The 25,768-nt window shown below is 55.0% G+C and overlaps 7 protein-coding genes across 7 annotated transcripts; 5 read left to right on the top strand and 2 right to left on the bottom strand.

The window, feature by feature from the left end:
• Nucleotides 1-419: 419 nt before the first annotated feature.
• GLRG_01659 (uncharacterized protein) lies at nt 420-1,176 on the top strand (the record flags this gene model as incomplete). The annotated part of the gene is made up of 2 exons (XM_008092344.1): nt 420-512; nt 577-1,176. 2 exons carry the CDS (start codon nt 420-422, stop codon nt 1,174-1,176), a joined length of 693 nt encoding a protein of 230 aa, XP_008090535.1.
• Nucleotides 1,177-3,699: 2,523 nt separating this feature from the next.
• Nucleotides 3,700-4,434, top strand: GLRG_01658 (uncharacterized protein; the record flags this gene model as incomplete). The annotated part of the gene is made up of 1 exon (XM_008092343.1): nt 3,700-4,434. The coding sequence occupies one exon, from the start codon at nt 3,700-3,702 to the stop codon at nt 4,432-4,434; it is 735 nt and encodes a 244-aa protein (XP_008090534.1).
• A 3,584-nt stretch (nt 4,435-8,018) lies between these two features.
• GLRG_01657 (C2 domain-containing protein) lies at nt 8,019-12,619 on the top strand (the record flags this gene model as incomplete). The annotated part of the gene is made up of 3 exons (XM_008092342.1): nt 8,019-8,210; nt 8,282-11,245; nt 11,297-12,619. 3 exons carry the CDS (start codon nt 8,019-8,021, stop codon nt 12,617-12,619), a joined length of 4,479 nt encoding a protein of 1,492 aa, XP_008090533.1.
• Nucleotides 12,620-13,514: 895 nt separating this feature from the next.
• On the top strand, nt 13,515-14,457 carry GLRG_01656 (proteasome A-type and B-type; the record flags this gene model as incomplete). Its single annotated transcript, XM_008092341.1, has 2 exons — nt 13,515-13,655; nt 13,738-14,457. 2 exons carry the CDS (start codon nt 13,515-13,517, stop codon nt 14,455-14,457), a joined length of 861 nt encoding a protein of 286 aa, XP_008090532.1.
• Nucleotides 14,458-14,869: 412 nt separating this feature from the next.
• GLRG_01655 (glycoprotease) lies at nt 14,870-16,381 on the bottom strand (the record flags this gene model as incomplete). The annotated part of the gene is made up of 1 exon (XM_008092340.1): nt 14,870-16,381. One exon carries the CDS (start codon nt 16,379-16,381, stop codon nt 14,870-14,872), a length of 1,512 nt encoding a protein of 503 aa, XP_008090531.1.
• A 475-nt stretch (nt 16,382-16,856) lies between these two features.
• On the bottom strand, nt 16,857-19,952 carry GLRG_01654 (uncharacterized protein; the record flags this gene model as incomplete). Its single annotated transcript, XM_008092339.1, has 1 exon — nt 16,857-19,952. The coding sequence occupies one exon, from the start codon at nt 19,950-19,952 to the stop codon at nt 16,857-16,859; it is 3,096 nt and encodes a 1,031-aa protein (XP_008090530.1).
• A 3,731-nt stretch (nt 19,953-23,683) lies between these two features.
• On the top strand, nt 23,684-25,158 carry GLRG_01653 (galactosyl transferase GMA12/MNN10 family protein; the record flags this gene model as incomplete). Its single annotated transcript, XM_008092338.1, has 3 exons — nt 23,684-24,107; nt 24,161-24,443; nt 24,495-25,158. 3 exons carry the CDS (start codon nt 23,684-23,686, stop codon nt 25,156-25,158), a joined length of 1,371 nt encoding a protein of 456 aa, XP_008090529.1.
• Between the last annotated feature and the right edge of the window lie 610 nt (nt 25,159-25,768).

Raw genomic sequence — 25,768 nt, 5'->3', positions numbered from 1 at the left:
GCAGAGGTGACCCTTTGCCCGATATGCCACGTACAGTTCAGTATTTTTGTTAGAAAACATCACTGCAGGTGGGTTTGGCCGGTTCTGGTACTGATGCAAGCCACATGCTAACGCGACATAGGAAATGTGGAAGGGTCGTGTGTAACGCCTGCTCGCCTCACAGAATCACGATCCCTTATCAGTATATTGTTCAGCCGCCCGGCCAACCGCGGCTGGCGGCCCAGAGATACCCATCTTCCCTCATAAGCGGTGAGGGGGGATATGCAGATTTCAGCAGTCTCGGTGGAGGAGAGCGAGTTCGTCTATGCAACCCATGCGTCCCTGACCCTAACACCACACCGCCTCAACAGTCGATCGGCTCGCCATCACAGCTGTCGCCACGAGCGGCGCATTATAGATCGCAAAGCAGCATAAGTACTATGTCTAGCAACGCGCCCCCGCCCAGTCGCTTCTCGGGCTACTTTACGTCCGGGCCTTCCCCGGATACGTATGCGCGGTCTAGAAGCATCACTGTAAGCATGGCACTCTTCACTCCCGGCCTTCTCCCAGCTCGATACGGAGGGCTAACAATCACAGCATTCTGGATCCGGCGGCTCTTTGGGTTCTCGCGGACATTACCAATCCACGCAAAACCGGATCATGGCGGGAACCCCTCCCACGTACTACCCCTCCTCGTCGACAGGGTACCCGGGTTCATCCCGTTACCGGTCTATGCTAGATGTTGGGCCGTCTTCTTCATCTTCGGCCGCCCAGAACCGTGCACTGCCGCCTCCGCCGCCCCAAATCGCGGAGGAGGACGAGTGCCCGGTCTGCCACCGCGAGCTCCCGTCACGCAGTCTGCCGAACTTTGAGGCTGTGCGGGAGACGCACATAAACACTTGCATTACCGCTCATAGTACATACAGTGGCACGCCTACGGGAGAAGCACCGCAGAATACCGTTGGTACCCCGCCTCCTCTGGCCGTACGCCGGACTGGGATGTTTCCTTATCTGGCCACGGAGAAGGACTGCGTCGATTCTGCCGAGTGCACCATCTGCCTCGAGGAGTTCGAGGTAGGCGTTCCCATGGCGCGTCTAGAGTGCCTCTGCCGTTTTCACCGGTCCTGCATCTCGGCCTGGTTTGTCAACCACCCCGGGCGATGCCCCGTCCATCAGCATGATAGTTTTGGCTATTGATACCTAGGGATGTTCTTTCGATATTTCATCTGTCGCTTGCTCTGCATTTTGGCGTTTGGGTTTGGCCGGGCCAGTCACTTTAACCAAGTCTCTCATTTGGTACGCGCATTGCACCATTCTTTACTGGTTTACGGCTACATACTTGTCTCCTAGTCTTTTTTGTTGCCTGGCGTCATTCAACGTGTGACGTCGGGAGGATGGGGCTCGGCTCACGCAGAATGTGGCCGTCGCAGATGTGAGTGTCCAGGACGGTGTGCAGTTATAGTTTATGTTTGGGTCATATGGGAAACTCTGGGCCATGCACTGTCGGGCCAATGGTTTTCTGTTCTTTTTTGCACAATCAGGGTATAATACTTTTGCCGGTAGATACTTCTGAAGAGACAGGAGGGAGGGAGGGGCGGACTTTTTTGTTGAACAGTGAACTCGCAATTGCTCTCTTCTCGCCGAAAAGACACCAACTCAGAATAGATAGATTTGGGGATTTTGCTGTATATGGCCACCCGTGGCTCGAGAAACTCGCTTCAAACGTGACGACCTTCCTCTTGGTCCCGCACAATGATCCCGTATTGTTTAAAGGCTTGACGGCGGCCGTTTCATCTTGAGAGCGATGCTGGGTGTTTTCGAGAGGGTTAGAGACAATCACCGTGTTGAGTGGGTTTTATTATTATTATTATTATTATTATTATTATGATCATTCTTCTCCTTCTTTTTATTCTTTTTACAAAGATTGAACATCTCTTGTTCTCTCTCTTCCTCTCTTTCTAGAACACGTTTGCAGCTTACTGCACCAAGTCATGGCTATTGAATCTCTCGCCCCAAGGATCAAGAATGCGCCATTGACCCCGTAAGCCATTCCACATAACCGTCACCACTGCCGCCATCGCTGGCTCGGGAGGGCCGCGCTTGTCTAGGTGGGCCGATCGCGGGATCCCCAACCGCCCCCACCGGTTCGGGTCCACACCCCATGCGGACTATGGAGCTCCACGTACGTAGTAAGCGCCGGCTGGGCCGACCTTGCCGGGAGAATGTCAGGAAGGAAAGAGATATATGAGCCGCCTCGAGCATGTTTGAGGTTAACGTAGGGCCTGGGGTTTGCCAATCAATCTGGAACTACATGTACTGCGCTAGCCTCCAACATGCTGGAGGAGGTTCAGAAGAGAATTGAAAAAAAGAGAGGTAGGGCAGAGAGACAGACAGATAGACGGGCCAGGTGCGTGCGCCTCTTGTTAATTGTTGATCCCACCACCAATTAATACGCAATTGAAATGATGAGATTATTTCTTATTATTACACTACACCCCCCCCCCCCCCCCCCACATGCATGTCCTTTGAACTTTCTCGTCACACACACAAACACACTCACTGCGTCTCGACGCCCCCGGAGCCCTACCGCATGAGCTGATAAAAATCCATGGAAGTAGTTCGTGCGTGTGTGTAGTTTAGCTCACGTCCCAATTTCCCTCAGGGGCGAATAATGTTTATATTCCATGCGTGTATGTGGGTGTATGTGGATACACACCACAGCAGGCACAGACGAGTCTCAAAGTGGTGATTGTTTCTGTACTACATGATTAGATGAACCAAAGAGCCAGCAAAACCTCAGCACAACTGCATAGTTTCAGAGGATCCGCTCGCTCCCCGCTCTTTCTATACTCCAAGTTTATCGGATTACTGTCAAGGCCGACTGGCAGAGTGTGAAGGGTTTGGAAAAACGGATAGGGGGTGCATGCCGTTGAGCATTAACCCTAAGCAACGCCTCAGCTATAGGCCAATATCACGGTTACTACGGGTACCTACTCATGCATCTTCCAAGATTCGAAGATGAGTGGGGTTCTTGCTCTTGTCCCTCTCCCCTCATTCGTGCCGTTTCAACGTTTTTTGCTTGTTGTAGTAGTAGTAGCCTAAAGGTCGCAAGGAGAATGTTTCCCACCTCTCTCACACACCCCGCTCGATGCTGGTTCCAAACCCCCGTCGAATTTAGATGAGGATGGAGCCACACTCTCGCCAAGGGAGGATGAGATGGCGGGGGAGGGTGTCGATCTACATGGCAGATTCGCACTCATTTTTGCCCTGCCCTTCGCACGCAACGGCTGGCTGGACCGGTCTGGCCTCAAGGACGAGGACGAGGGACGGGCCAATGAACGCAGAGTCATACTGCGGAACGGTCGAATCTTGCACGCGTTACTTTCCGTGGTGGCGCGCTACTTGCTTCTTTCGGCCTGCGGTATGGAGATGGGGTGTAATGAACAAGCTTGTCCTGCTCTCTTTTCTCTTAAAGAAACCCTCATGTCCTGTTGCCCTTTGGACTCCCCAAGCTTCCTCCCCTTCATCCGCGCTGGCCTGGAACTGCTATTGCCCCTCTGTGGCCCGTCACTCTTTCACCTTCTGCTATTGTCAGCTTGTACATTGCCATCGTCCAAGGGACCCGGCACCTCTCTTTTCGACTCTGCGTCTATCAGTTGCTCCTCTTCTGCCAGGAAGTCACCGTATATACTACCCACCACGCCAACAGTCTTCGGCACAATGAAGTACCATATTCTCTTGTTGGCCGCCGCGGCCGCCCACGTGCAATCGACGCCGGTCGGACAGGTGGCCCCCGTCGCCTCCGCCGAGACTCCGGCGACGTCGCCGGTCCTTGTGACGCAGAACGCAGTCTCATCGCCCACATCGGGAAGGTCGACCTTTTACGGCGGCAACACCTCCGGCGGAAAGTGCTCCTTCTCGACGTACCAGATTCCCTCCGGCCTGTACGGCACCGCCTTCTCCGGCCAAGTCTGGGACTCGGCTGCGCACTGCGGCGCTTGCGTCAAGGTCACCGGCCCCAAGGGCAACAGCCTGGTCGCCATGATTGTCGACGAGTGTCCTGAATGCATCGAGAGCCACCTCGACCTCTTTCAAGACGCCTTCGCACAGCTTGGGTCTCTTTCCGGCGGGATCATCTCAACCTCGTACGAATTCGTCAACTGCGGCATCACATCGCCCATCAAGTTGCACAATAAGTCGGGCACTTCGGCTTACTGGTTCTCCATGCAAGTGCTGAACCATAACGAGCCTTTGTCGGCGCTGGAGGTTAGCACGGACGGCGGAAGCACCTGGAAGAAGACGACCCGCCAGCCGTACAACTTTTTCGAGAACTCAAGCGGCTTCGGTACCGACTCCGTCGACGTTCGGGTGACGGCCGAGTCCGGAAAGACTGTCATCGTCAGGAATGTCAGTGTCAAATCCGACTCGGAGCACAACGCGGCGTCCAACTTCTAAGCCAAAGACTCAGGCGTCCCGCAAGCTCAGGCTTCCAAGGTATGAATCTGGCGCATCTTGGAACGGTTGTGCCTTGGCCACTGTCTGGTGTCTTGCAAAGACATTGTCCGCGCGCCGGCTCTAATTGGGATCGCGTGCTGTGCATGCCGTGGAGGACAAAGGTTCTGCGAGCAATGCGAGCCAAACAATCACCTGCCTCGCTTGGTTGATGGCTCTTTTCTCTTCCATTCACTCTTCCGAGACGTCTAAGGCGGCGCATCGAGGGCGTTGGCGATATCTTGATCTGGGGTTCTGAGTAAAAAGGGGGCTCTAGGTTGACCCAAGGAACGCTCCTAGGATTGGTTCTGCGCAAGCTCGCAGAACACATTTTGGTCCGAACAGTCTTGCTGCGGGCCCTGAGGCATAGTTTGTATCGGATTATCCCGATGCCCAGAGTCATCTTTTCTTCCTCTGAATCTTGAACTTGGTCCGCGACGACAGTCGAAATGCGCTTTGGCCAGTGAGAATGTGGCCGTGCAGGTGCATATACTACGTAGGTGAGCAAGATGAAGCAAGGTAGGAGGTAATTCCGTCAGGCACTTGGTGCCCGGTGGTTCACGGTAACTTATTAGTCCTGTCCTAGCGACACAGACGGTTCGATTTGACGGCGGAGATCGCCAGGCACGGTACCTGTAGTAGGGTGGCCAAGGAACAATCAGTGTCGATGACCAGCCCAGCAGATATGGCCGCTCAAGTAGAGCTTCACTTTTAGCCTGTGGTGTTCTGGCAGTGTAGTGTTGACGACTGCTCAACGAAACTTGTATACTTGTATATTGGCGTTGTCCAAATGCAACAACGTTCATGGGCTAGTGCTTGCCGAGACGTCAACGGTGAATTTCTTATTCAGTACCCGTATAGGCCACTCGAACGCGGATTGGTGGTAACGACTGAACTAAAGAAAGTCAATGTGTTGTGGCTTGCTGAGATGAGGCTTGGGCCTTGCTGCGCAACGGTGAGGCCTTCAATCGCTGCATACTACCTACCTATGTAGTACAGAGTAGGTATGCCGCGTTCAGGTACAATTATTACTGCGTTGTCATGGCGAACGTCCGTGGCTGTGCGACACGCTGCACGGCCAAATGGTATCAATATCAAGTTGCAGTCCTTAGTGAGCGTCATGGGTAGCATTCGCCTGTATGCATCACCGCACTGCTGTGGGTATATGACTGGATTGAGACAGTTGAGTAACCTGCCAACCTGTCAGTCGTACCCGTTAGCCATCAATTTTCAATGTGCCGATCGAAGATGGGATTGGCAGCAAGGATCGGCTATCGGGAAGGCTGTGTGTGGTTCGGCACCCGTTTGGCTTTGTTGGTCGGTTTGTCCAGGTCCGGGCTTGAAGGGTCCTTCGCCGTGCCAAGGCCTCGGCCCTGTCCAGCTGCAGCGCAATGGAGAAAGTGGTTGGGGGTAGAAGAGGAGAGGGGCTGTTGCCATGGAACTTGGGAGTACCTAGCAGGCCATTGAGCCTATGTGCTGGTGACGTGACGCATCTGCAACATCCTGGAATGGTCCCAGAATCAAGCTAAATAGGTATGGCATGCATGCACGCTGCACGTTTTGAATTGTCATGGCGAAACAACTGGGATACGATACGATACTCATGGACTGGCCCAGAGGACGATGACAACTTCTTGCTCGTTCGCATTGTTCGTTCGTATGCCAGATAAGGTTTGGTCGAGCTCGGCCTTACTGACTCGATGCCATGGCGGTGTTCAGAATGATGATGAGACGGCAAACTGCGGACGATGAAGTACGGCTGATACGCAGCATGCACGGCTCACGCTGGGTATGTGCATTCCCTGCTTGTTGCTGCCGATCTTGAGCAAATGGACGGTTTTGTGTGCGCAAGTGGGAAAGAAACACGACACCGACGTGTCCCTGTCACACCTCGACACGACACCCAGGGTTTTGTGTGAGCCATTGACAGTTGTAAAGCGAGGCAGAGCAAGAGTGCAAGTGTGTGAACGTGTGAGAGACAGAGAATGGCTGAGACGTGGTTGGCCGGGCCGAAATGGAGCTACGTGCTATGTATATATCTTTACATACCGTGCCTAGTTGTACGGATACCTAGCTACCTAGCCACCGGTGATCCTGACCAAGCTGGAAGTTCGGCTCTGCCCAAGCCTTAACGTTTGCCGCCCCGCTTTCAGAAGTGCTTCCATTGCAACCTTTCCGGGAGGCCACCCAACTTTCCAAGTCCCAAGCAAGCTGATAACCCCTGTCTCGAAGCTCCATCAGCCAATCCCGCTGATCTGGCTCGACCAGGGGGGAAGAGGGGGGGGAACGGCCCATTAGTGCTGCAGGCGCCTGCCCCACCTGTCCTCAGTGGCCACTCAGAGCCTGCTCCAGTGTCTCCCACAGCTGAACCCGCTGAGGTAATTGCGAGTATTACGTCGATATCCGCAGCCAAGAAAGACCACGGCCTTCATTTTTTTTTTTCACTTGCACTTTACCTGTACCGTTCCTTCTCCGCCAGGGAAATGGCACCGAAACTAGCGAGATGCCGTACTGCCCACAGTTGTCCATCCGAGAACCCCCTTTCTTGGCCCGACTGTATTCGTACTACTGGTGGTAGAACCGTACACGTGCATCCGTAAAGTGTCCCCTTTCCCTACCCACCCTTTTTCGAGTCTGGGACTCTGAGCATGGCTTAGCTTAGGGCCAAATCCAAGCTTCGCTTGGTCCAAGCTGCTCGGCCCCTAGTCCACTTCGTCTAGGTCTCTACTTTGCTCTGATCTGCTCTGCGCTGCTCTGTGCTGCTCTGCGCTGCTCCCGAGTGCTCGTTGAAGCTGCATCGTGATATTGTCTAGTCGCTCGCACCTGCACTTGCGAGCAAACATTGCTTCTTGCATTGGTACAAGCGAAAGGTTGTCTTATGTAGTGTACCTGGTGTACTTGTACAATCCAGACTGCCGCTGTCTCCTCCTTCCTCGTTCCTCCTTGCTCGGCCGTGCTCACCAACCCACACCCTACCCCCCGGTCCATGTCCACGCCGACGTAGTGTGCCGCTAGCGAACCTGACGTATCTGGGCCAAATTCCAATCCAACCTTCACCTTTCTCCTTCCCTCTATGCCACCTCACCACCGTTTTACATTCTTCTCCCGCCAGTGCCAGCTTTAGCTTCGTGGCTTCCCGCCTTTGTCCTTTTTCTATCAACGTGTTTTACCTTCCTCCACACAACTTTTCATCACTAGCTCCCTCCAACTACTGGCCGACCAGCCACAGCCCGGCCACTCTCCATTCGCTCTCCCCCATTCACTTCCTCCTTTTTCCCTGCGCCGATCTGTGCGGATAGCTATCATCTCCTTTTAGCCCGAGACCTCCCCGAGAGCGTTCCTTCACTTCTCTTTTCCCCTTCCGTTATTTCCTCTCTGCTCCCCCCCTTGGACCCCAACTTACCCAGCCCACCGGTCCACGTTACCTCTCCTGGTCCGATCCGCGGTCCCTTTATGCGTTGACACGAGAATTGCGACTTGAGCGCCGTCCCAAACTGACCTCGAACCCCGATACCGAGCTGCTCTGAGCAGCGCTAGAGCTCAAGAACATGGCTTCCGCCCTCGAGAAGAACGAGCTCAAGGTCCAGGGCGTCGTCGAGGCTGCCCAGGACCCCGAAAGCAATGTGTCTGCCGATGACGCCCAGAAGAAAATCGTCGAGGAGTCCAAAAAAGCCGGCATTGCTGCCTTCACCTTTGACCCCGACGCCAGTCCCGAGGAGAAGCGCCGCCAAGCTGCTGCCGTGAGTTGTGCGACCCTGCTTTTTTGCTTTGCCTCGAAATGACCTTGACTGACCCCTCCCCTCCTTGATAGGTTGTCCCACCAGGCTTCCACTCCCAGCGAGCCAAGGGTGTCTCCATCGTAACAGACGTCGCTGATTCGAGCGCCCCCGTAGCCGACCTCCCCTCCCCAACCAAGGCAGGTGTTATTGAGCCTGCCAAAGACAAGGACGGAAAGCCCATCAAGGCCGGCGAGGACCCTGCGGGCACCGAGGAAGAACCTTATACGAGAACCGGATGGTCTCCTCAGTTCGGCTGGCCCGCCGACGACGTTCATGAGGGGGCTAGTCTGCTGGACCACTCCACCTGGCTCGAGAGCAATCTCCCTGACAAATTCTACGGAGACTGGTACCACAATGCGGCAATCATTGGCTTCGCCTGTATCTCGTCCTGGCTCGTGGCCGTCTTGGGCGGCGGTCTCGGCTGGGTCTTCATCCTCATGGCAGTCTGCTCGACCTACTACCGGACTTCCATTCGGCGAGTCCGCCGCAACTTCCGTGACGATATCAACCGGGAGCTTTCCCTGAAGAAGTTGGAGACAGAAACTGAATCTCTTGAATGGATCAACTCTTTCATGCTCAAGTTCTGGCCCATTTACCAGCCTGTTCTGGCCCAGACTATCGTCAACTCGGTTGATCAGGTGTTGAGCTCGGCCACGCCCGCCTTCTTGGACAGTCTGAAGCTGAAGACATTCACTCTGGGTTCCAAGCCACCGCGCATGGAACATGTCAAGACGTACCCGAAAGCCGGTGACGATACTGTCATCATGGATTGGAAGTTCAGCTTCACTCCTAACGACACGGCCGACATGACATACAAACAGATCAAGAACAAAATCAACCCCAAGGTCGTTTTGGAAATCAGAGTAGGCAAGGCCATGATCAGCAAGGGACTCGATGTCATCGTCGAAGATATGGCTTTCTCTGGCATCATGCAACTCAAGATCAAGCTGCAAATCCCCTTCCCTCACATCGAAAAGGTGGAAATGTGTTTCCTCGAAAAGCCCACGATTGACTACGTCTGCAAGCCCCTGGGAGGCGAGACGTTCGGTTTTGATATCAACTTCATTCCCGGTCTTGAGACCTTCATCCTCGAGCAGATCCACGGCAACTTGGCTCCCATGATGTACTCACCCAACGTGTTCCCCATCGAAGTTGCCAAGATGCTTGCCGGCACCCCGGTTGACCAGGCTATCGGCGTCATCGCTGTTACACTCCATGGCGCCCAGGGGCTCAAGAACCCCGACAACTTCTCCGGCTCTCCGGACCCTTACGCAGCTTTGACTCTGAATCGGCGCCAGCAGCTTGCCCGCACAAAGCATATCAAAGACACTGGAAACCCGCGCTGGAACGAAACTCACTACATTATCATCACCTCTTTCAACGACTCCCTTGACATTCAGGTTTTCGACTACAATGACTTCAGGAAGCACAAGGAGCTGGGTGTGGCGTCATTCTCCTTGGACCAGGTTGAGGAACTGGCCGTCCATGAAAACGAAGTCTTGGAGGTCATTGCTGACGGCAAGGCCCGCGGCCAGCTATCGTGCGATATCAGGTTCTTCCCAGTCATGGAGCCCAAGAAATTGGACGACGGCACCTTGGAACCGCCCCCAGAATCCAACACGGGTATTCTTAGATTTACCGTGGAACAGGCCAAGGATCTCGATGGTACCAAGAGTCTCGTGGGGCTTCTTAACCCTTATGCGACGCTCCACCTCAATGGCCGGGACGTCCATCACACAAAGAAGCTCAAGCGAACCAACAATCCCATCTGGGACAATGGATCCAAGGAGATGCTCATTACCGACAAGAAGAACGCCAAGCTCGGAGTCACGATCAAGGATGAGCGCGATCTCGCCGGTGACCAGGTCATTGGAAAGTACCAGATCAAGCTTGAGGACTTGCTTGACTGCATGGGAAAGAGCCAGGAATGGTTTCAGTTGGCCGGTGTCGCAACTGGTCGTGTCAAGATGATGGCCCAGTGGAAGCCGGTCGCTCTCTCCGGTGTCGTGGCCGGTACTGGCGGCTACATTACTCCTATTGGTGTCATGCGTTTCCACTTCAAGAATGCACGCGACCTACGCAACTTTGAGACCCTGGGCAAATCTGACCCTTATGTAAGAGTGCTTCTCTCGGGCATCGAGAAAGCGCGCACAGTCACTCACAAGAATACTCTGGACCCAGACTTTGACGAGGTCCTCTATGTCCCAGTTCATTCTGCGAGAGAAAGACTGTCACTTGAGGTCATGGACTCGGAGAAGATGGGCAAGGATCGCAGTCTCGGTCTGGTCGAAGTTTTCGCTGGCGACTACATTTCACAGGCCGAAAATGGCGAGTACAACGTCCATGACACGAAGAAAGTTTTCCAAGGTGGCTTGCAGCTTCACGGCAAGGGCATTGCAAAGGGTGTCTTGACCTACACAGTTTCATTCTTTCCCTGCCTAAACGTTGCCGATCCCGAGGAAGAGGAAGAGCAGGAGCAGGCAGCAGCGGCCGATAAGGCCAAGGCGATCGAGGATGCCCCTAGATCTTCAGAGGCCGGCAAGTTCAGCAGCGCCGTCGAACCGAAAAAGGATGGAGCCGAACTGGAAATCAGCCCGCCCAAGACCCCAGTCACCCCCGTCTCGCCTTCATTTCCAAGGAAATCCAAGGACGAGAGTGGTCCGCCGAAGATTCGTCTTTCCCCTCAGGAGCTTTTGAAGTACGAGTCAGGTCTCCTGATTTTCAAGCTCATGGAAGCAGAGATGCCAGAGGGCAACACGCATTTAGAGATCTGGGTCGACGACATGGCCTTTCCCTCGTACACCTCATCGACAGCCAAGCACAAGAAGCACACATTTGAGGAAATCGGCGACTGCTTCATCCGAGAACTGGACTTTTCTCGCCTGACGCTCAAGGTCCGAGAGAAGGGCGACAAGGTTGAAGGGAATGAGAAGGACAAGGACCACACTATGGCGAAGCTGCAGGGGAACACTCTGGACACGCTAAAGCAGTGTCTGGTGAGCATTACACCTTGGACTTGTGCATGATGACATACTAATTCGTACTAGAACAACCCCACTACGCTTAAGCTGAAGGGCAAGGACAACCGGCCAGCAAGTGTCAAGGTCAGCCTCAAGTACATTCCCGTCAAGATGCAGTTGGACCCCAGCGAGAGTATCAACAACATGGGAACTCTCCGTGTCGATGTCTTGGACGCCCAGGACCTTCCTTCGGCAGACTCGAACGGCAAGAGTGACCCGTACTGCAAGTTCGAACTCAATGGCGAAGACGTCTACAAGACCAAGGTCCAGAAGAAGACTTTGCATCCTGCCTGGAACGAGTTCTTTGAAGTCCCAGTACCTTCAAGAACCGCTGCCAAGTTCAAGGTCACCGTCTGGGATTACGACTTTGCAGACAAGCCTGACTTCCTGGGAGCCGCCGATATCAACCTCGAGCAGCTGGATCCCTTCAGGCCCAGCGAGAGCCGTCTGCTTTTGGACGGCAAGTCGGGCTCGGTGAGATTGAGAATGCTCTTCCGGCCGTCTTACGTTACCCGAACTCGGCAAGGCACGTCAACGTTTTCCGGCACTTTCGCGGCGCCAGGAAGAATTGTCACCGGCATTGCGGGTGCGCCTATCAAAGTTGGAAGCACAGTTGGCCACGGTGTGGGCAGGGGCGCCTCGTTCCTCAAGCGCGGTCTGTTCTCGAAAAAGGACGACGACTTGAACGATGCATCGTCAAGTTTCACTGAGATTCCGACCATTGTCGAGAATGGAAGCAGTCCCCCTGCCCCTACTCCCGGCCTTGGCCTCAAGCGAGCAACCGGTTTCTCTGTTTCCGACAGTAGTGAATCTCCCGACACACGTCCAGGAACCTCCAATGGCTCAACCTTGGGACACAGTCGCACAAAAAGCAACGGCGCCGCCTCCATCCATAGCGTGACCCCGGGGTCACCGGGCTCTGGAACCGCTACTTTCACCGTTGTGTCTGCTACGGGCTTCCCTCCGTCAACTGATCTGTACATTACCATCAACCAGCTCGCGCCCAAGCAAAAGGTAATTGGCAAGACGAAGCACCACAAAGACGCCACTGGCTTCTTCCGTTACAACGAGTCCTTCAAGTGCACATGCACTGCCGATACTCAATTCAAGATCGAAGCAAAGGGCGAGCACACCCTTAGGAGTGATGATGATCTAGGCGAGGCCCTTTACTTTGTCGACGATTCTGGGGCGGGAGGCGAGAAGGAGATCAAGGTTGGAGGCGGCACGGTTGTCATGAAGAGCACTTTCACTCCGTCGGCCAGCTTAGAGCCAGACAGTCCGAAGCCGCTGGTTCGTCGTAGCTTCATGGGCAAAAGGGACAGTCGCAGCAGAGAAGGAACCCCGAACTAATTGAGGGGGTCCAACGCTGCTACGGTGCAACCTTTTTGAACCTGAACCGGGTTTTCCTACCTGTTTTTTTTTTTTTCCCCTTTTTTCTTTCCTTTTTTTTTTTGACAACAAAAGCTTTTCCATTGCGTTCAGATACCTGGGAGGATGGCAATGGCTGGCATATTTTATCCACTAATGGGTCTTTTTCCTCCAGTTCCATTTTTGTCATAATTTCGTAGCTAGTAGGCAGGAGTTGTAGGGCTTAAGGCGGTAAGGTGGGGTGGCAAACGTAGGCAGACAGACCTGGCAAAGGCTATCGTAATCTGTTGTCCTGATAGTTAGGAAGCAATTCACGATATCAAACGTGACGAATAGTTGTATTATTATTGGTGATTGCGACACGACGACCGTCAACTCAATGCACTTGCCAGCTCAAGGGCCACACTGCTGTAACGCCATTTGAGAGGAATCGAGACGTGTAGCACTGGATTTTAATGAAGGCATTCTCAAAAGGAAATGTACGGACAATACACAATAAGTCTGTCAATATCACACTTGGTGACCGAAATTGAAAAGGGAGCCAGATGCTAGCTTATGTAATCCACGAGCACCCGCGGGCCATGTTCGTACCTGCAGCAGCACTTACCAAATCCGAATCAGGCAATAAGGCATCAATCAGCTACCTAGGTACGCAGTTTCCCTGCTGAAGCTGGCCGTGACGCGAGCATGGAGCTGCCTGAGCTGCCGTACGCCCCAAGTCAACCTCAAAGAGCCCCATCTTGCATTCCAACTACAACCTCACCCGCCCTTTCCACGACCGTCACCAGAAGAATAATCAGAATCCCACATCTCTGATTCTATCGACCTTGTATACCCAAACAACCTCGCCTAGGTACCCTGCTCGCCGACCGCCGAGATGGACAGCCTTGTAGCCAAGTACAGCCGCCCGGCGTTCGAGCAACACAACGCCTTCAGAGACGATGAGCAGGAGGACCTCGAGCTCATGGGTGGTGCACCGCCTTTGTCGTTGAAGTTTGCTATGCCCCCCGTCGCACATGTGAGTTTTCCTTCTCTATACCCCCTCCGTTCGATACTTTGGGGTAATCAACCAGTGATACTGATACAACCCCTCAATCCAGCCCTCCTCGTGGCTCCGCGCAGCAACGGACGACCGATCCAACCCCGACTGCCCCATCAAGATTGCCCACGGCACAACGACCCTCGCCTTCCGCTTTCAGGGTGGTATTATCGTCGCCACCGACTCCCGTGCCACCGCCGGAAACTGGATCGCCTCGCAAACAGTCAAGAAGGTCATTGAGATCAACTCGGTGCTGCTGGGGACCATGGCCGGCGGTGCGGCCGACTGCCAATACTGGCTCGCCTGGCTCGGTATGCAGTGCCGCCTCCATGAGCTCCGTCACAAGCGCCGCATCTCGGTCGCCGCCGCTTCCAAGATCCTCGCCAACCTTGTCTACTCGTACAAGGGCATGGGCCTCAGCATGGGTACCATGTGTGCCGGTGTCACCAAGGAGGAGGGCCCCGCGCTCTACTACGTTGACTCGGATGGTACCCGCCTGCCAGGCAACCTTTTCTGCGTTGGCAGTGGTCAGACCTTCGCCTATGGTGTCCTGGATGCCGAGTACCGCTACGACCTGACGGACCAGGAGGCGCTCGACCTCGGAAGCCGGAGTATCCTGGCCGCGACGCACCGTGACGCCTTCTCTGGTGGTTTCATCAACTTGTACCACGTCAAGGAGGAGGGCTGGGTCAAGCACGGCTTCAATGACACGAATCCCATCTTCTGGAAGACGAAGCTGGAGAAGGGCGAGTTCACCAACGTCACGGCCGACTTGGACTAGATGTTGAGGGGAAGGGACTGCGATGAATCGTCGCTGAACTCATTCAGATCATGGAATTCTATACAAACCACTGAACTCAGCCGGTGTCTTAGCGTGGCTGAGCAGGACCAGCGGCATTACCCCGTTTTCCCGATGAGGTGCAGGAGAAACAAGGAACGACATTGATTCTTGTGTGTCGGAATGGATAGAGCGGTCACGGTACGGCAGGCGATGATGGGAGGAAGGGCAGCTGCAGGAGGAAACGCGGGCTGCCAATGCCAAGCTGTCTCTTTAGGCATCAGTACTCAAGAAAGGGTGCTGGTGTCATGTAACTTGTAAACTAGACCATGATACAAGTTCATTCTTTACGCCTTTTGTCGTCTTCTAAAATTATGGCACAGGTGATATTACATCAGGTACAGGAGGGGGGGTATCATGGCTTTTTTACTTTACACTCGTCTCTTCTTATCCAGCCGCTCAGGCCGAGGATTCCGCCTTGGTCGCTCTCCTGGTCAATCGACCACTTGCGCTCGGGATGCACGGAGAGCTCGCTCTCCCAGCCGGCCTCGTACATCTCCATGCCCGTCCAGGCGATCATGGCCGCGTTATCCGTACACAGCGCCGGCGGGGGCGCCACGAGCTCGACGTGCCCGAACCCGCGGACATCGAGAGTCTTACGCAGGACGTGCATGAGAAAGCGGTTACTGGCGACGCCGCCGCTGACGACGAGCGTCTTGACAGCGTCCCTGAGCTCCGGCTGGGAGGCGAGGGCGAGGAGGACGCGGCTGGCGAGGTGTTGGAACAGGAGACGCATGGCGGCGCGGGCGAGGCACCGGCGTTCCTCGAGGGAGATTGGGTCGGCTTTGCCACTGCCGTCGGCGGCGGCGGCCTTGAGGGTCACAATCTTGTGGATCTGGCTGCCGAGACCGGCAAAGGAATAGGACAGGGCACGGGAGGCGGCGAGAGGCGGAGTTAGGGTCCAGGAGTAGGGGGAGGTGTAGGTGGCGATCTCGTCGACGCGGCGGAGGGGCGGGGTGTATTCGTAGTCGACGTCTTGTAGAGATGGCAAGGACGAAGCGGCAGTGGAGCCCGGGAAGGCGAAGCGTTCCAGGAGGGCGCCGTACATGACGTCTCCGTGGGAGGCCAGCACTTCGGGAGGCAGGATGAGGCGGGCGGCCTTGTCGAGGGCGTCGCCGACGGCGACGTCCGCCGAGGTCGCAAGGATGCGGTGGTCTGTGAGGGAGCGGGAGTGGACGAGCTGGGTGTGGCCGCCAGAGACGAGGAGGGTGAGGAAGGGGTATTCGGGTTGGATGGGAGACGAGGTCAAGGTCGAGACCGAGCCCGATGAAGTCGAGGAAGCGGGAGAAGGAGGCCGGTCGAGGGCGGACACCAGGCGCGGGGTGAGGGCGTGGGCTTGCATGTGGTTCACGGCCAGGAGTGGGACCTGCCACGCCGTCGCGAGACCCTTTGCCGTCGCGAGGCCGGAGGCGAGGTTCGCGGACATGCCGGGGCCGCGGGTCACCGTCACGAAGGTGGGTTTCTGGCGCGGAATCCCGGCGACTGTCACCGTGCCGCCGCCGCAAGGTGGGTCGCCATTGTCGGGGTGTTCTCCTACAGGCGGCAGAGACGCGATGGCCTCGGCGATGAGGGGCGCGAGGTGCGCGTCGTGGGAGCGTAGGGCAACGGGCGGGTAGACGCCACCGTAGGCGGTGCTGTCGCTCGTGACCTTGCGGTTGAAGTGGAGTGTCGCGCGGCCGCGGGGGCCCGGGTCCTTGAAGAGGAGAGCGACGCAGGTGTCGTCGCACGAGGTTTCTATGGCGAGGGTCAGGAGGGTGCGGTGGAAGGGGTGGCGGACGGCGCGCGTCGGGCTACCGTGACAGACGGCTCGGCGGCGAGGTACAGGCGGTTTGCGCCATCGTGCGAGGGTTGAAAGGGGAGGGCGCATCTGGAAGGTTCTGGACGTGTTCGAGAGAGCGAACGTTGGGGGACTTGGCGGTGATGGTTCCAGAGAAGGTTGTCTTATCTTATCTTTATCTTATCCACACCGAGGCTCACCGACTTACACGTCGTACACCTGCACCCCTTTTTATGGTCAGTTGGTATGAACCACCTTGACTTCTTCTCCGGCGGCCCGAGGTATTCGAGTTTCTGCACTTCATTGGCTTATCACAGATAGTCCGTCGATCAATGCGAATGGAATATCTACCGGAAGACTTGAATTGCGCTATTTCATTAAGGTACTATGCAGATCCTATGCATTTTTTGAATTCCTTTAACCCCCATATACCATCCATGTAATGTGCCAATGCTGATGCCAAATCCCGTATCCATGACCAACCATGCCCATATCCGCGTCGATATTCATATTCAAGACTTGAATCTCGACTTTTTTTTTTGTTAAAATCTTTTCTTGAATCTCATCAATTTCCACTATCCCTCCGGGCGACAAAGTTCACCCATTCACACCGGCACCCGCCGGTACCACCATCAAACCCACCGAAAGATGCATCCTTGTCCTTGCGCGGGTTCACCGTTCTGCCACCAAAGCCAATGTCGTTGGGCAGTAGTTTCGGGTTCGCCGTGTCGATGCCCTGGCGGTCGTTTACGGGCCAGTGCCACACAAACTTCTCGCCCGACCGGCCGCCGTGTGTGTCCGTTTTGATTGTGACAGGATACGGCATAGTACCTGGTTCCTCGCCGTTGTTGGAGCGCAGGAGCTGTGTATTGTTTTCGGAGCGGGTCCAGATCTGCACGAGGAAGCGCGTTTGGGACCACGTTACTAGGAACTTCGCCTCGCTACGGCGGGCGCCACCGTCCTTGTCGAGGGGCACATTGCTCTCATCATCAGTGCCGTTGAGGGTGGTGACGGACTTGAGGTAGATTGTGCGCTTGAAGTAAGTGTAGAAGCCGTAATGCTCCGTCTGCAGCCCGCGGTCGTAGAGACGAACTGGCTGCTGTACAGCATGAGGGAAGAGTTGCGCGGGGGCTCCAGTGCCGTCTGCTTCGAGATCCGGAGCCGGCAAAGATATCGATATATCACCGAAGGACTCTCCAGAATTCTGGCGCTTTTCCATAGCATTAGGTCCGACTGTTTCGTTTGCGGACTTTAGAATACTCAGGTAAAAAGGCGTGGGCTCGCCGGCTTTCTCGTTAGAAACGATGCCATCCGTTGTGTTTCCGAGGAAGTACATTTCCTCAAAGGATGGGGGAGAGGGATCTGGCGCAAACGCCGGGTTCTGTCTCCGAAAGTACGCTCCAGCTCTGGCGACGATTCCGCCAAAGTTCAAATCCCGCTTACGGGTGCTAGACCCAGGATGAGGGGGCTCGCCGTTGGGTACATCCCACAGGTTGCGGGTGTTGTTGTCCCATTGAATTTGCATGATGAAGGTCGGCTGGTTTGGGCGGTTCGGCGCCACAGATTCGTGCTCTTCCTTGGGTAGTGCGCAGCTCCAAACGGTCGAGGGACTACTACAACCGGTTACAGCCGCTGTGTTGTCTGGGCCTACTACTGAGAGAACTCCAGTAGGCATGGGAGGGAAGTTTGTCAAGTTGACAAATATGCTGTCAATTGGCGCGGCGGCGCTGTTGCGTGGGATGAGCATAACGCAAAGAACGATAATGAGAATGCTCAAGATGAGACTAGCACCGCAGACGCCCAGGCACACGCGCCTTCTCTTGCGGCCCTCGCGGCCACTGCGGCCGTAGCAGCCGCTTGCAGGTATACACCAGCGGCCCTTCCAGAAGCTGCCGAGCTTACGAGCTGCCACTTCCTCTTTCTCGTGGCGTCGGCGTTTACGTTCGATCCGACTACCGTCTCCTGATGCTGCAAGAAAATGCTCCTGGGGCACAAATGTACCAGCAAGTCTTTCTGGAAGACGGCCATGGGTGCCCTGGGCGGGGTTGTTGCCTTGAGCTGTGGGCGTTAGGGGAATATCGATCATGTTGATGCCGCCTTGAGAACTCATTGTACCATTGATGGCTGGGGATATCGGACCAGGCGAGGGCGGGTAGAGTGCTTGCAGAGGATGGCCTACAGGGAAAACGGCTCGATATCTGACAGCTTTCTGCTGTTGCGGCGGTGGCGAGTATGGTGGTGGCTGTTCTGACAGAGCAGGGCTCAGTTCGGTAAGCGAAACCTTCTCTGACTGAACTTGCAGTCTCGGGGTTGCTGAGCGAGAGGATGACGCGGGAGACGACTCGCGTCTGTCCATGAGCGGCGACGGAGTTCTCCTAGGTGTAGGAACTCTGACGATCGGCGCTTGAAAACCACCGTGGAATGGTTTAGGCGATGCTGGAAGGCCTGGTCTCTGAATAACGGTTGGTTGGATCTGTGCCGGTTTGGAGGTCTTGAGCACCCCATCCTGGTTTTTAGAGGCGGGTGCATTTGTATCCTTTTCACTCAGCCATTCACCATTGCCGGTTGCTTTGGCAGACTGTGATCCGGACTTGGTCGGAACAACGGGACTCTTCCTCTCTAGGAAGGGCGTTGTTATGTGATCCCACCAGCCACGTGTCTGAGTAGCTGCGCTGTCCGGACTCACTGCTGCCTCTTTGACCTTTGTTGACCTTCGACGGTTCGGAGCCGCTCCGTCTTCTTCGAACAACGTGCACGGGCTGCCTCCGTCATCGTCATCGTGGTCATTGTCTTTCAGGACAACACTGACCACCCTTTCTTGCTGCTTGTAAGTGGATGGAACAGAGGGCACTGGGGGAGCGTCATGAGCCACGCGGACTCCGAGACCGGTAGCTTGAGAGTAGATGCTGGATGAGCGGTGGGGAGACTGGAATGGAGAGGAGGCCGTGTTCGGTGTGTCAGGGCTCCAGACCGATTTTTGCTGCGAAGGAGTCAAGGGTGTGACTGTATCTGGCTTGCGTGACACTGGTGATGCGTTGTCATATGTAGGCGGCAAGTCACGGGGCAGTTCGAGAACTGCTGTCTGGGGGCTGATTTCCCTGCCGGCCATTTCGGAAGGCAACGCGATGCCGATGACGATCGGTCGGTCATCTGGGGAAAGGTCTTGCTCAAGCGGACTATGCCCAATACTTTGAGGAGACTTGCCGCTCTGATCGGTTTTCTTCTTTAGCCAGTTCCAGTTGCCAACGGAAGCAGAGTTGGGTGACCCCTCGAGGGCCCTGAGAGCGGCGGCATCGACGAACTTTGGCTGGTGCAAGTCGAGGTTCCGACTTCGTTGGGCAGCTTGTTGCTGTTGTAGAGTCGCCATGTCCGTCACCACCTTGATACCAGCCTTTGCGTTCTGCGCTTTTTGACGTTGGCGTGATTTTAGACGCCTCAATTTCTGGACTGAGTGCCGAGACTGGGAATACCTTGTCGAAGGAGGGTTATTCGGCCTCAGTGGGCTGGGAGCCGCTGTCTTGTCCATAATAAGCTCTTGGTCGTCATCCATAATGGGTGTAACGACATCTTCATCCTCCCAATCTTCCCAATCATCTCTCTCGTTGTGAGGTGGGTTTTCGTTGGGTTGCCGCTGGGGCGCTGAGGTCCTGACTGGGGACATATTAATGTTGTCGTCGAAACTCTGTATCGTCGCGATGGGGTAGCCAAGTGAATGTGTTCAAGTCGAATTCAGAATGACGAAGCAAATGGGCAGGAGAAATATAATCGAGTTGATGGAACCCGATGAATGAGACGTTTGTAGGAAGAAGATGATGATGAATTTTTGTTGTTATCAAAGATCGTGTCAAAAGATGCCGATTTGTGGTAATGAAAGATGGCTGCTTGAGCAATGTGAAAAGAAGGGAAAGAGCGAAAGAGGGGAGGCCCAAAAGGACGTCGAAACGATTGACAGCGAGCTCGCCCAAACGAGATATTCGGTTGTAAGTCTTGAACAAGCGTACAATAAGAGCAAGAAAAGGGAAACCGGATGTCCACCCACCGTTCGACTACGTTTAGAATCACGAAACAAGCAGGAGTGCAACGGCCCGGCTGGAGAAGCCGGCTTCATTATATGACTGGGAATCGTTCACCCGCCAGCGGCTTCTAGTTCATGGGTCGCGGCCAAGCTCCATGATGTTTGGCTGGACGATGCAGAGGTAGTATGAGGTAGGCGCCAGTTAGGCATCCTGAGCTTCTGATTGGCCGTCTTGCCGCTGACCATCTCTCGGGCCTGCACAGGCGGCCGCGTTGCTGGCCATTCATCTGGCCGCGGTTCTTGGAAACCGGAACGGCTCTGCCTCAAGCTGGAAGCCCCAGGACCGACGGCCGCTTCATCTCTTGAGGGCGAATCACAGCATCGAGAGCGTTATGACAGGCGAGTAGGTTGTCTGTGGTTTGTGGTCGATGACGGGGAAATGGGTACCGTGGAGTGGCTTGACCTAAGCATGCGTTAGTGGCTTGTGCGCGATGGTGTGGCTGGCGTGTGATGCATTACTTAAGCACACTTCCATCAGTGTTTGGACCGTCTGACAAGTGGTGAGGTGTCCTTCCGTCCTCCGTGACGTGACCTTGCTGTGTGTGGAGGTCGAGACAGGTCCTGTTCCCGGATGCACCCACGGGAGATTGCCGCTCTGCCGCTCGAGCTGTTGCCCCCTCACATTTCGATTGAGGCCTGGAGCGCCATCGAAATTAGCCAATCACCTTATTTATTACCCGTTGTAACCAGTTACTGATACGTAGCCTTCTTCAACATCGATGCTTGGAATCCCGGTCTGGTCGTTGGGATTTCACATGGAAGGTGTTATCATGAGACATCGCGGCATACACAAGTACTCACAAGCAACCTAGTCAATTATTTATAGTTGCACGGCTTACCTGTTGGGACTCATTAACGATGGTTGCACAACAGAGCCCAGGCAACTCCGTCTGTCCGTCTCATCTGATTTTAAACTATGTACGGAGTACGGAGTACCTATTTGCGTGCCCAACTCAAATCCCTCGATGCCACAGCCTCACAATCTTGTTTTGGCCTTGAATGGGCCCGACATGTCCGGTCTCAGGTGCTGGGCAGGTGAACGAGATTCAGTGGCTGTGCAGCCAATCGCCTCACAAACCGGTCGAGGGGGCTTCAGTTGGAGGCGCAAACTGCTCGTTGCTGGAGCAAGGGAAGCAAACCGCGCGAATCAAATGTTGCTAGCGCGATACAAACCTCGTTGTTCTCGCGATCGCCGTAGAAGTTTGGAAGCCTCGGATTGTTCTCTTGGGCGCTGACTTTACTGGTGTCACGCCATGATTCATTTGAGAATCGATACGGACTGAGGGAGGAATACCGAGAGGAGCAAGCGGAAGTTCCACCCGATTCTTCAAGTGCAATCAACGCCTTGGCACGCGAGGTATCCGTATTACAAGCGCCTCTCGACACGAGAGACGTGCAGTGCTGACTGAGTGGCTCGCATCCCCAGACGCAAAGGTCCTCGTGCAGGCGAACAGTGAATGAAGTGGCCTAACACTACTACCTACTCCACGTCCACTGACAGTTCAGTTCGACGCAAGTAAGACCTGCCGTGGTGGCCAATGGGGGCGCGCCAATCGACTCGTCGCCGACTTGGGCGGGAGAGCGCCTGTGGTTCGTGTTCGGGTGATGTTATCATCAGCCAGTTGTATTGTCATCCCTAGCGTTTGTGACAGGTTCACAAATGCCAGGGGGGACAGGTCGGCCGTTTGTGACTTTCACTCCCTTGGGGAAATGGCCAAACTGGTTTCCCGTTTGCGTTTCCATAGACAAGATCCCGGCCTATGACATACCGGTAGTTCCCGCGGCGATAATCAGACGATATGAATACCTAGAGACATTGGCTCTGAGGCGCGAGAGTTTTAGAGCCTGAAAGGTAAAAGTATTGGCTGCGAGTCTTGAAGTACACTCGACTTGAGTTTGTGGTGCAACACCAGCATGACCGCCATGTGTCAGCTACCTATTCGAGTCAAACGCTGGTTCCGTTACAGTCTTGGCATCCAGGAGGAGCATCGTCCATCCGAAAGAAGAAGAAAAAGATTGGACGGGCGGGGGGGAAGTTCTGATCCCACATAGTGTACGGGCGAGAAGCCCCTGGTCACAATGTAAGGGCTTGATTTTTCTGGTGAGGAGATGGACGAACGGATAGGCAGACAGACAGACAGACAGACATTGATAGGGGAATTGGGTGGTTACTAGTGGAATGTCTCTCTCCCTTACAGATGTTGTGTATTTGGCTCAGCCCAATTCCCGTTTGGCAGGCGCGGGATGGGCAATATCGACAACACCACCAGCAAATGGTCGCATGGCCCCCTTGAACCTGGACCCGTTGCCCATCGCACGCTGAGATGCTTCACTTTACTCGCCCATTCTTGCTTCCTGACAAATTTGGCTCAGTGATTCCGTAGCTAGTCTGGATTGGTTATTCAATTCATTCGTTCTTCCTCCCTCGATACGTGTAGGTACAACATCTCTTTTTTCCGCTTTTCCCCCACCATCACGCGCGCCAGTGGCAGCAAGTGGTCTGGCCGCTTCTTTTGTGTTGCAGCCACCGACAGTGTGAACGCCCTCTTGACCCCAATCGGCCATCCCGCCACGGAAAGCGACCCCAGCCTGGAAGCGACTCTCCTCCACTTCGTCCTCCCTAATAACTTTTTTCCTGCTCGCATCCGTCCCCGTACCGTCGGCGCACCTCGATTTGGAAAACCAACGAACCGAGTCACGGCATCGCTTTGAGGCTGCATGACAAGTGGGAAAACCTTCCCCTGGCCATACCCACCTATACAGCCTCACCCAAATTCCACATACACCTCCAGAAGCTCTTCTGCAAGAGAGGGGGGACCCCCTTTTCCGCACACGTCGACCCCCGGCCAACTTAATCACTATTGCATTTTAGCGAGTCCATCGTGGTTATCGCGTTGTTACCAGGCGGCTCGTAAAGTGCCATCTGGTCACAACCCTCGACAATCCTTCATTCTGGATCAACCACAGCAATCCGCCGCGTCCTCGTCCTACAGCGATCGCAGGCCAGCACGCTCTCATCACCGCCGCCGTTCATCTACATCTGGCGAGCTCGCAGTCACCGCTGACGGCCCAGGCCACCGTGGCTCTCCCCAACTTCTGGGAGTCCACGGCCAGCAGCCTGGCCTCGCGCCGATTCCTGGTACGTCCTATCCCGTCCTCTCTTACTCTTCTTGACCTGCAGCCTGAATCCGTGGCGCACCTATGCACCCCCGCCCCAACATGCCACCAACACAAATACGGGTTGGACAACACAAGTAAGGGACCCGCTTGCTGACATCTCGTGTTCTCCGAATGCTGCAGGCACCCCCAATAACGCAATGTCGCTCTCGCGCAGCCCGTCGCCTATACCTGGTGGCGGTTGGGCCAGCCCTGGCCTCACCATCAACACCAGCGGCCGATCGAGTCCGAGCAGAGGCTTCTCAGCATCCAACGGCGCAACATCGCCTTGGGAAACCTCCAAGATGAGAACCGCCGGCATGAACGGATACCCGTCCTTCTCCACGCAGAACCAAGGCTTCTTCACGAGACACATGCGCCGGATATCGAGTAGCCTGCCGCGATTCAACCACCAGAGCCACTATGTAGAGAAAGAGAAGCTAAGCCGAGCATCATGGCCGGCGCAGAAGATGCCGCTGGTGGGAAGGATACGGAGCGTCTTCGCACGCATGGGCAGGAAGATGAAGCTGCGCTTGCTGGTGCTTCTTTTGTTCTCCCTGGCCATGATCATCTTCTACAATACTCGTATGTTGGGAAACCCTTGGCACGCTCTGTGCTTGTCGTTAACCATCTTACAGCTCTAGTATACCACTGGCGGAGACACGTTGGCGGTGGCCAAAAGTATGTCATCATCTTGGCGGCCAACGTTGGGGGTGGTGTCATGGAATGGAAGGGCGCCCGCGAATGGGCCATTGAACGGGACAGCGTTCGGAACAAGAAGAAATACGCGAACAGATGGGGGTACGATCTCGAGATTGTCGACATGAGTACCAAGAAACGATACGCACACGAGTGGCGCGAGAGCTGGGAGAAGGTCGACTTTATCCGCTCGGCCTTCCGCAAGTATCCCAAGGCCGAATGGTATGTTGAACACGCATGAGTTGATGTCATGAAGCTGACCTCTGGACGCAGGGTCTGGTGGCTCGACCTGAACACCTACGTAATGGAACTTTCCTATCCCCTACAGAACCACATCTTCAACGACCTGAACAAGCATGTCTACCGCGATATCAACGAATACAACCCTCTGAACATCAGCCACCCCTTCACCGACCCTTACCTAGACGAGGAGTCGCGGAGCCCCGTCGGCGACGGAAAGGCGGAATCCATCAACCTGATACTCTCCCAAGACTGTTCGGGCTTTAACCTGGGCTCTTTCTTTGTCAAGAAGGGCAACTGGGCCGACCGGATGCTCGACGTTTGGTGGGACCCTGTCGCCTATGAGCAGAAGCACATGGAATGGGAGCACAAAGAGCAGGACGCGCTGGAGCAGATGTACAAGACCCAGCCATGGATCCGCAAGCACACAGCCTTCCTTCCGCAACGTATGATCAACTCGTTCCCGCCCGGCGCATGCTCCGAGAATGGGAACAACACACGCATTCACTACGACCAAAACGACCGAGATTTCGTTGTCAACATGGCCGGCTGCGAATGGGGCCGCGACTGCTGGGGGGAGATGTACAACTACCGCGAGCTCAGCTATTACCTGAACCGCAACCCGTGGGAGCGCTTCAAGGAGGACCTCATCGCCGTCATCTGGTTCAAGCTCACCGGCCAAAAGGTCAAGCTCTGAGACGGCCAAAGACTTGCAAAGACTTGGTCCTGGTGCGCCTTTGCGCATCGATCCGCGGCCACATAATAGCGGCTGGTCGGCCGTGTTTCTCTTCCAACGCCTTGCTTATTCGATAGGAGCACCTATCTTGTATACCACACAGATACGCATGCGAAGCCCAGAAGCTTAGGGCACCCTGACGTCCACGCATCATGAGCGTTATGAAAGAACAATGTAGAAGCCGTACAGCGAGGCGGTTGCTTGGACCAGGGGCGGCATTGCCAGCCAGTATGAAGGGAGTTTAGTATCCAGGGATAGGAGTATTCGGGCAGGTTGTTTCCGACGGCGCGATGTGTACAAAAACAACATGGTGCTTATTCATATATTTTTCTTTCTCCCTTTTACAGCCATGTGCTTCTTTCATTGCACTACTAGACACTGTACGTCGTGGCAGATGCAAGATTTGTGTGGAGGATGCATGGGTGGGGTGCGAACAGGGCCGCTTGGGAAGCCCCTGGCTTCGAGAGCCGACGCAAGCTTTCCCACTTCCTGGTACCAGTCGGCCTGCGTTGTAGTGGCGTTACGAATTTATTATGCCTTACTACCCGTTCATATAGCCATTGACTGAGTG

This window comes from Colletotrichum graminicola (assembly GCF_000149035.1).
Source record: "Colletotrichum graminicola M1.001 genomic scaffold supercont1.4, whole genome shotgun sequence".
Lineage (NCBI taxonomy): Eukaryota > Fungi > Ascomycota > Sordariomycetes > Glomerellales > Glomerellaceae > Colletotrichum > Colletotrichum graminicola.
This window is presented reverse-complemented; position numbering and strand designations above follow the sequence as displayed.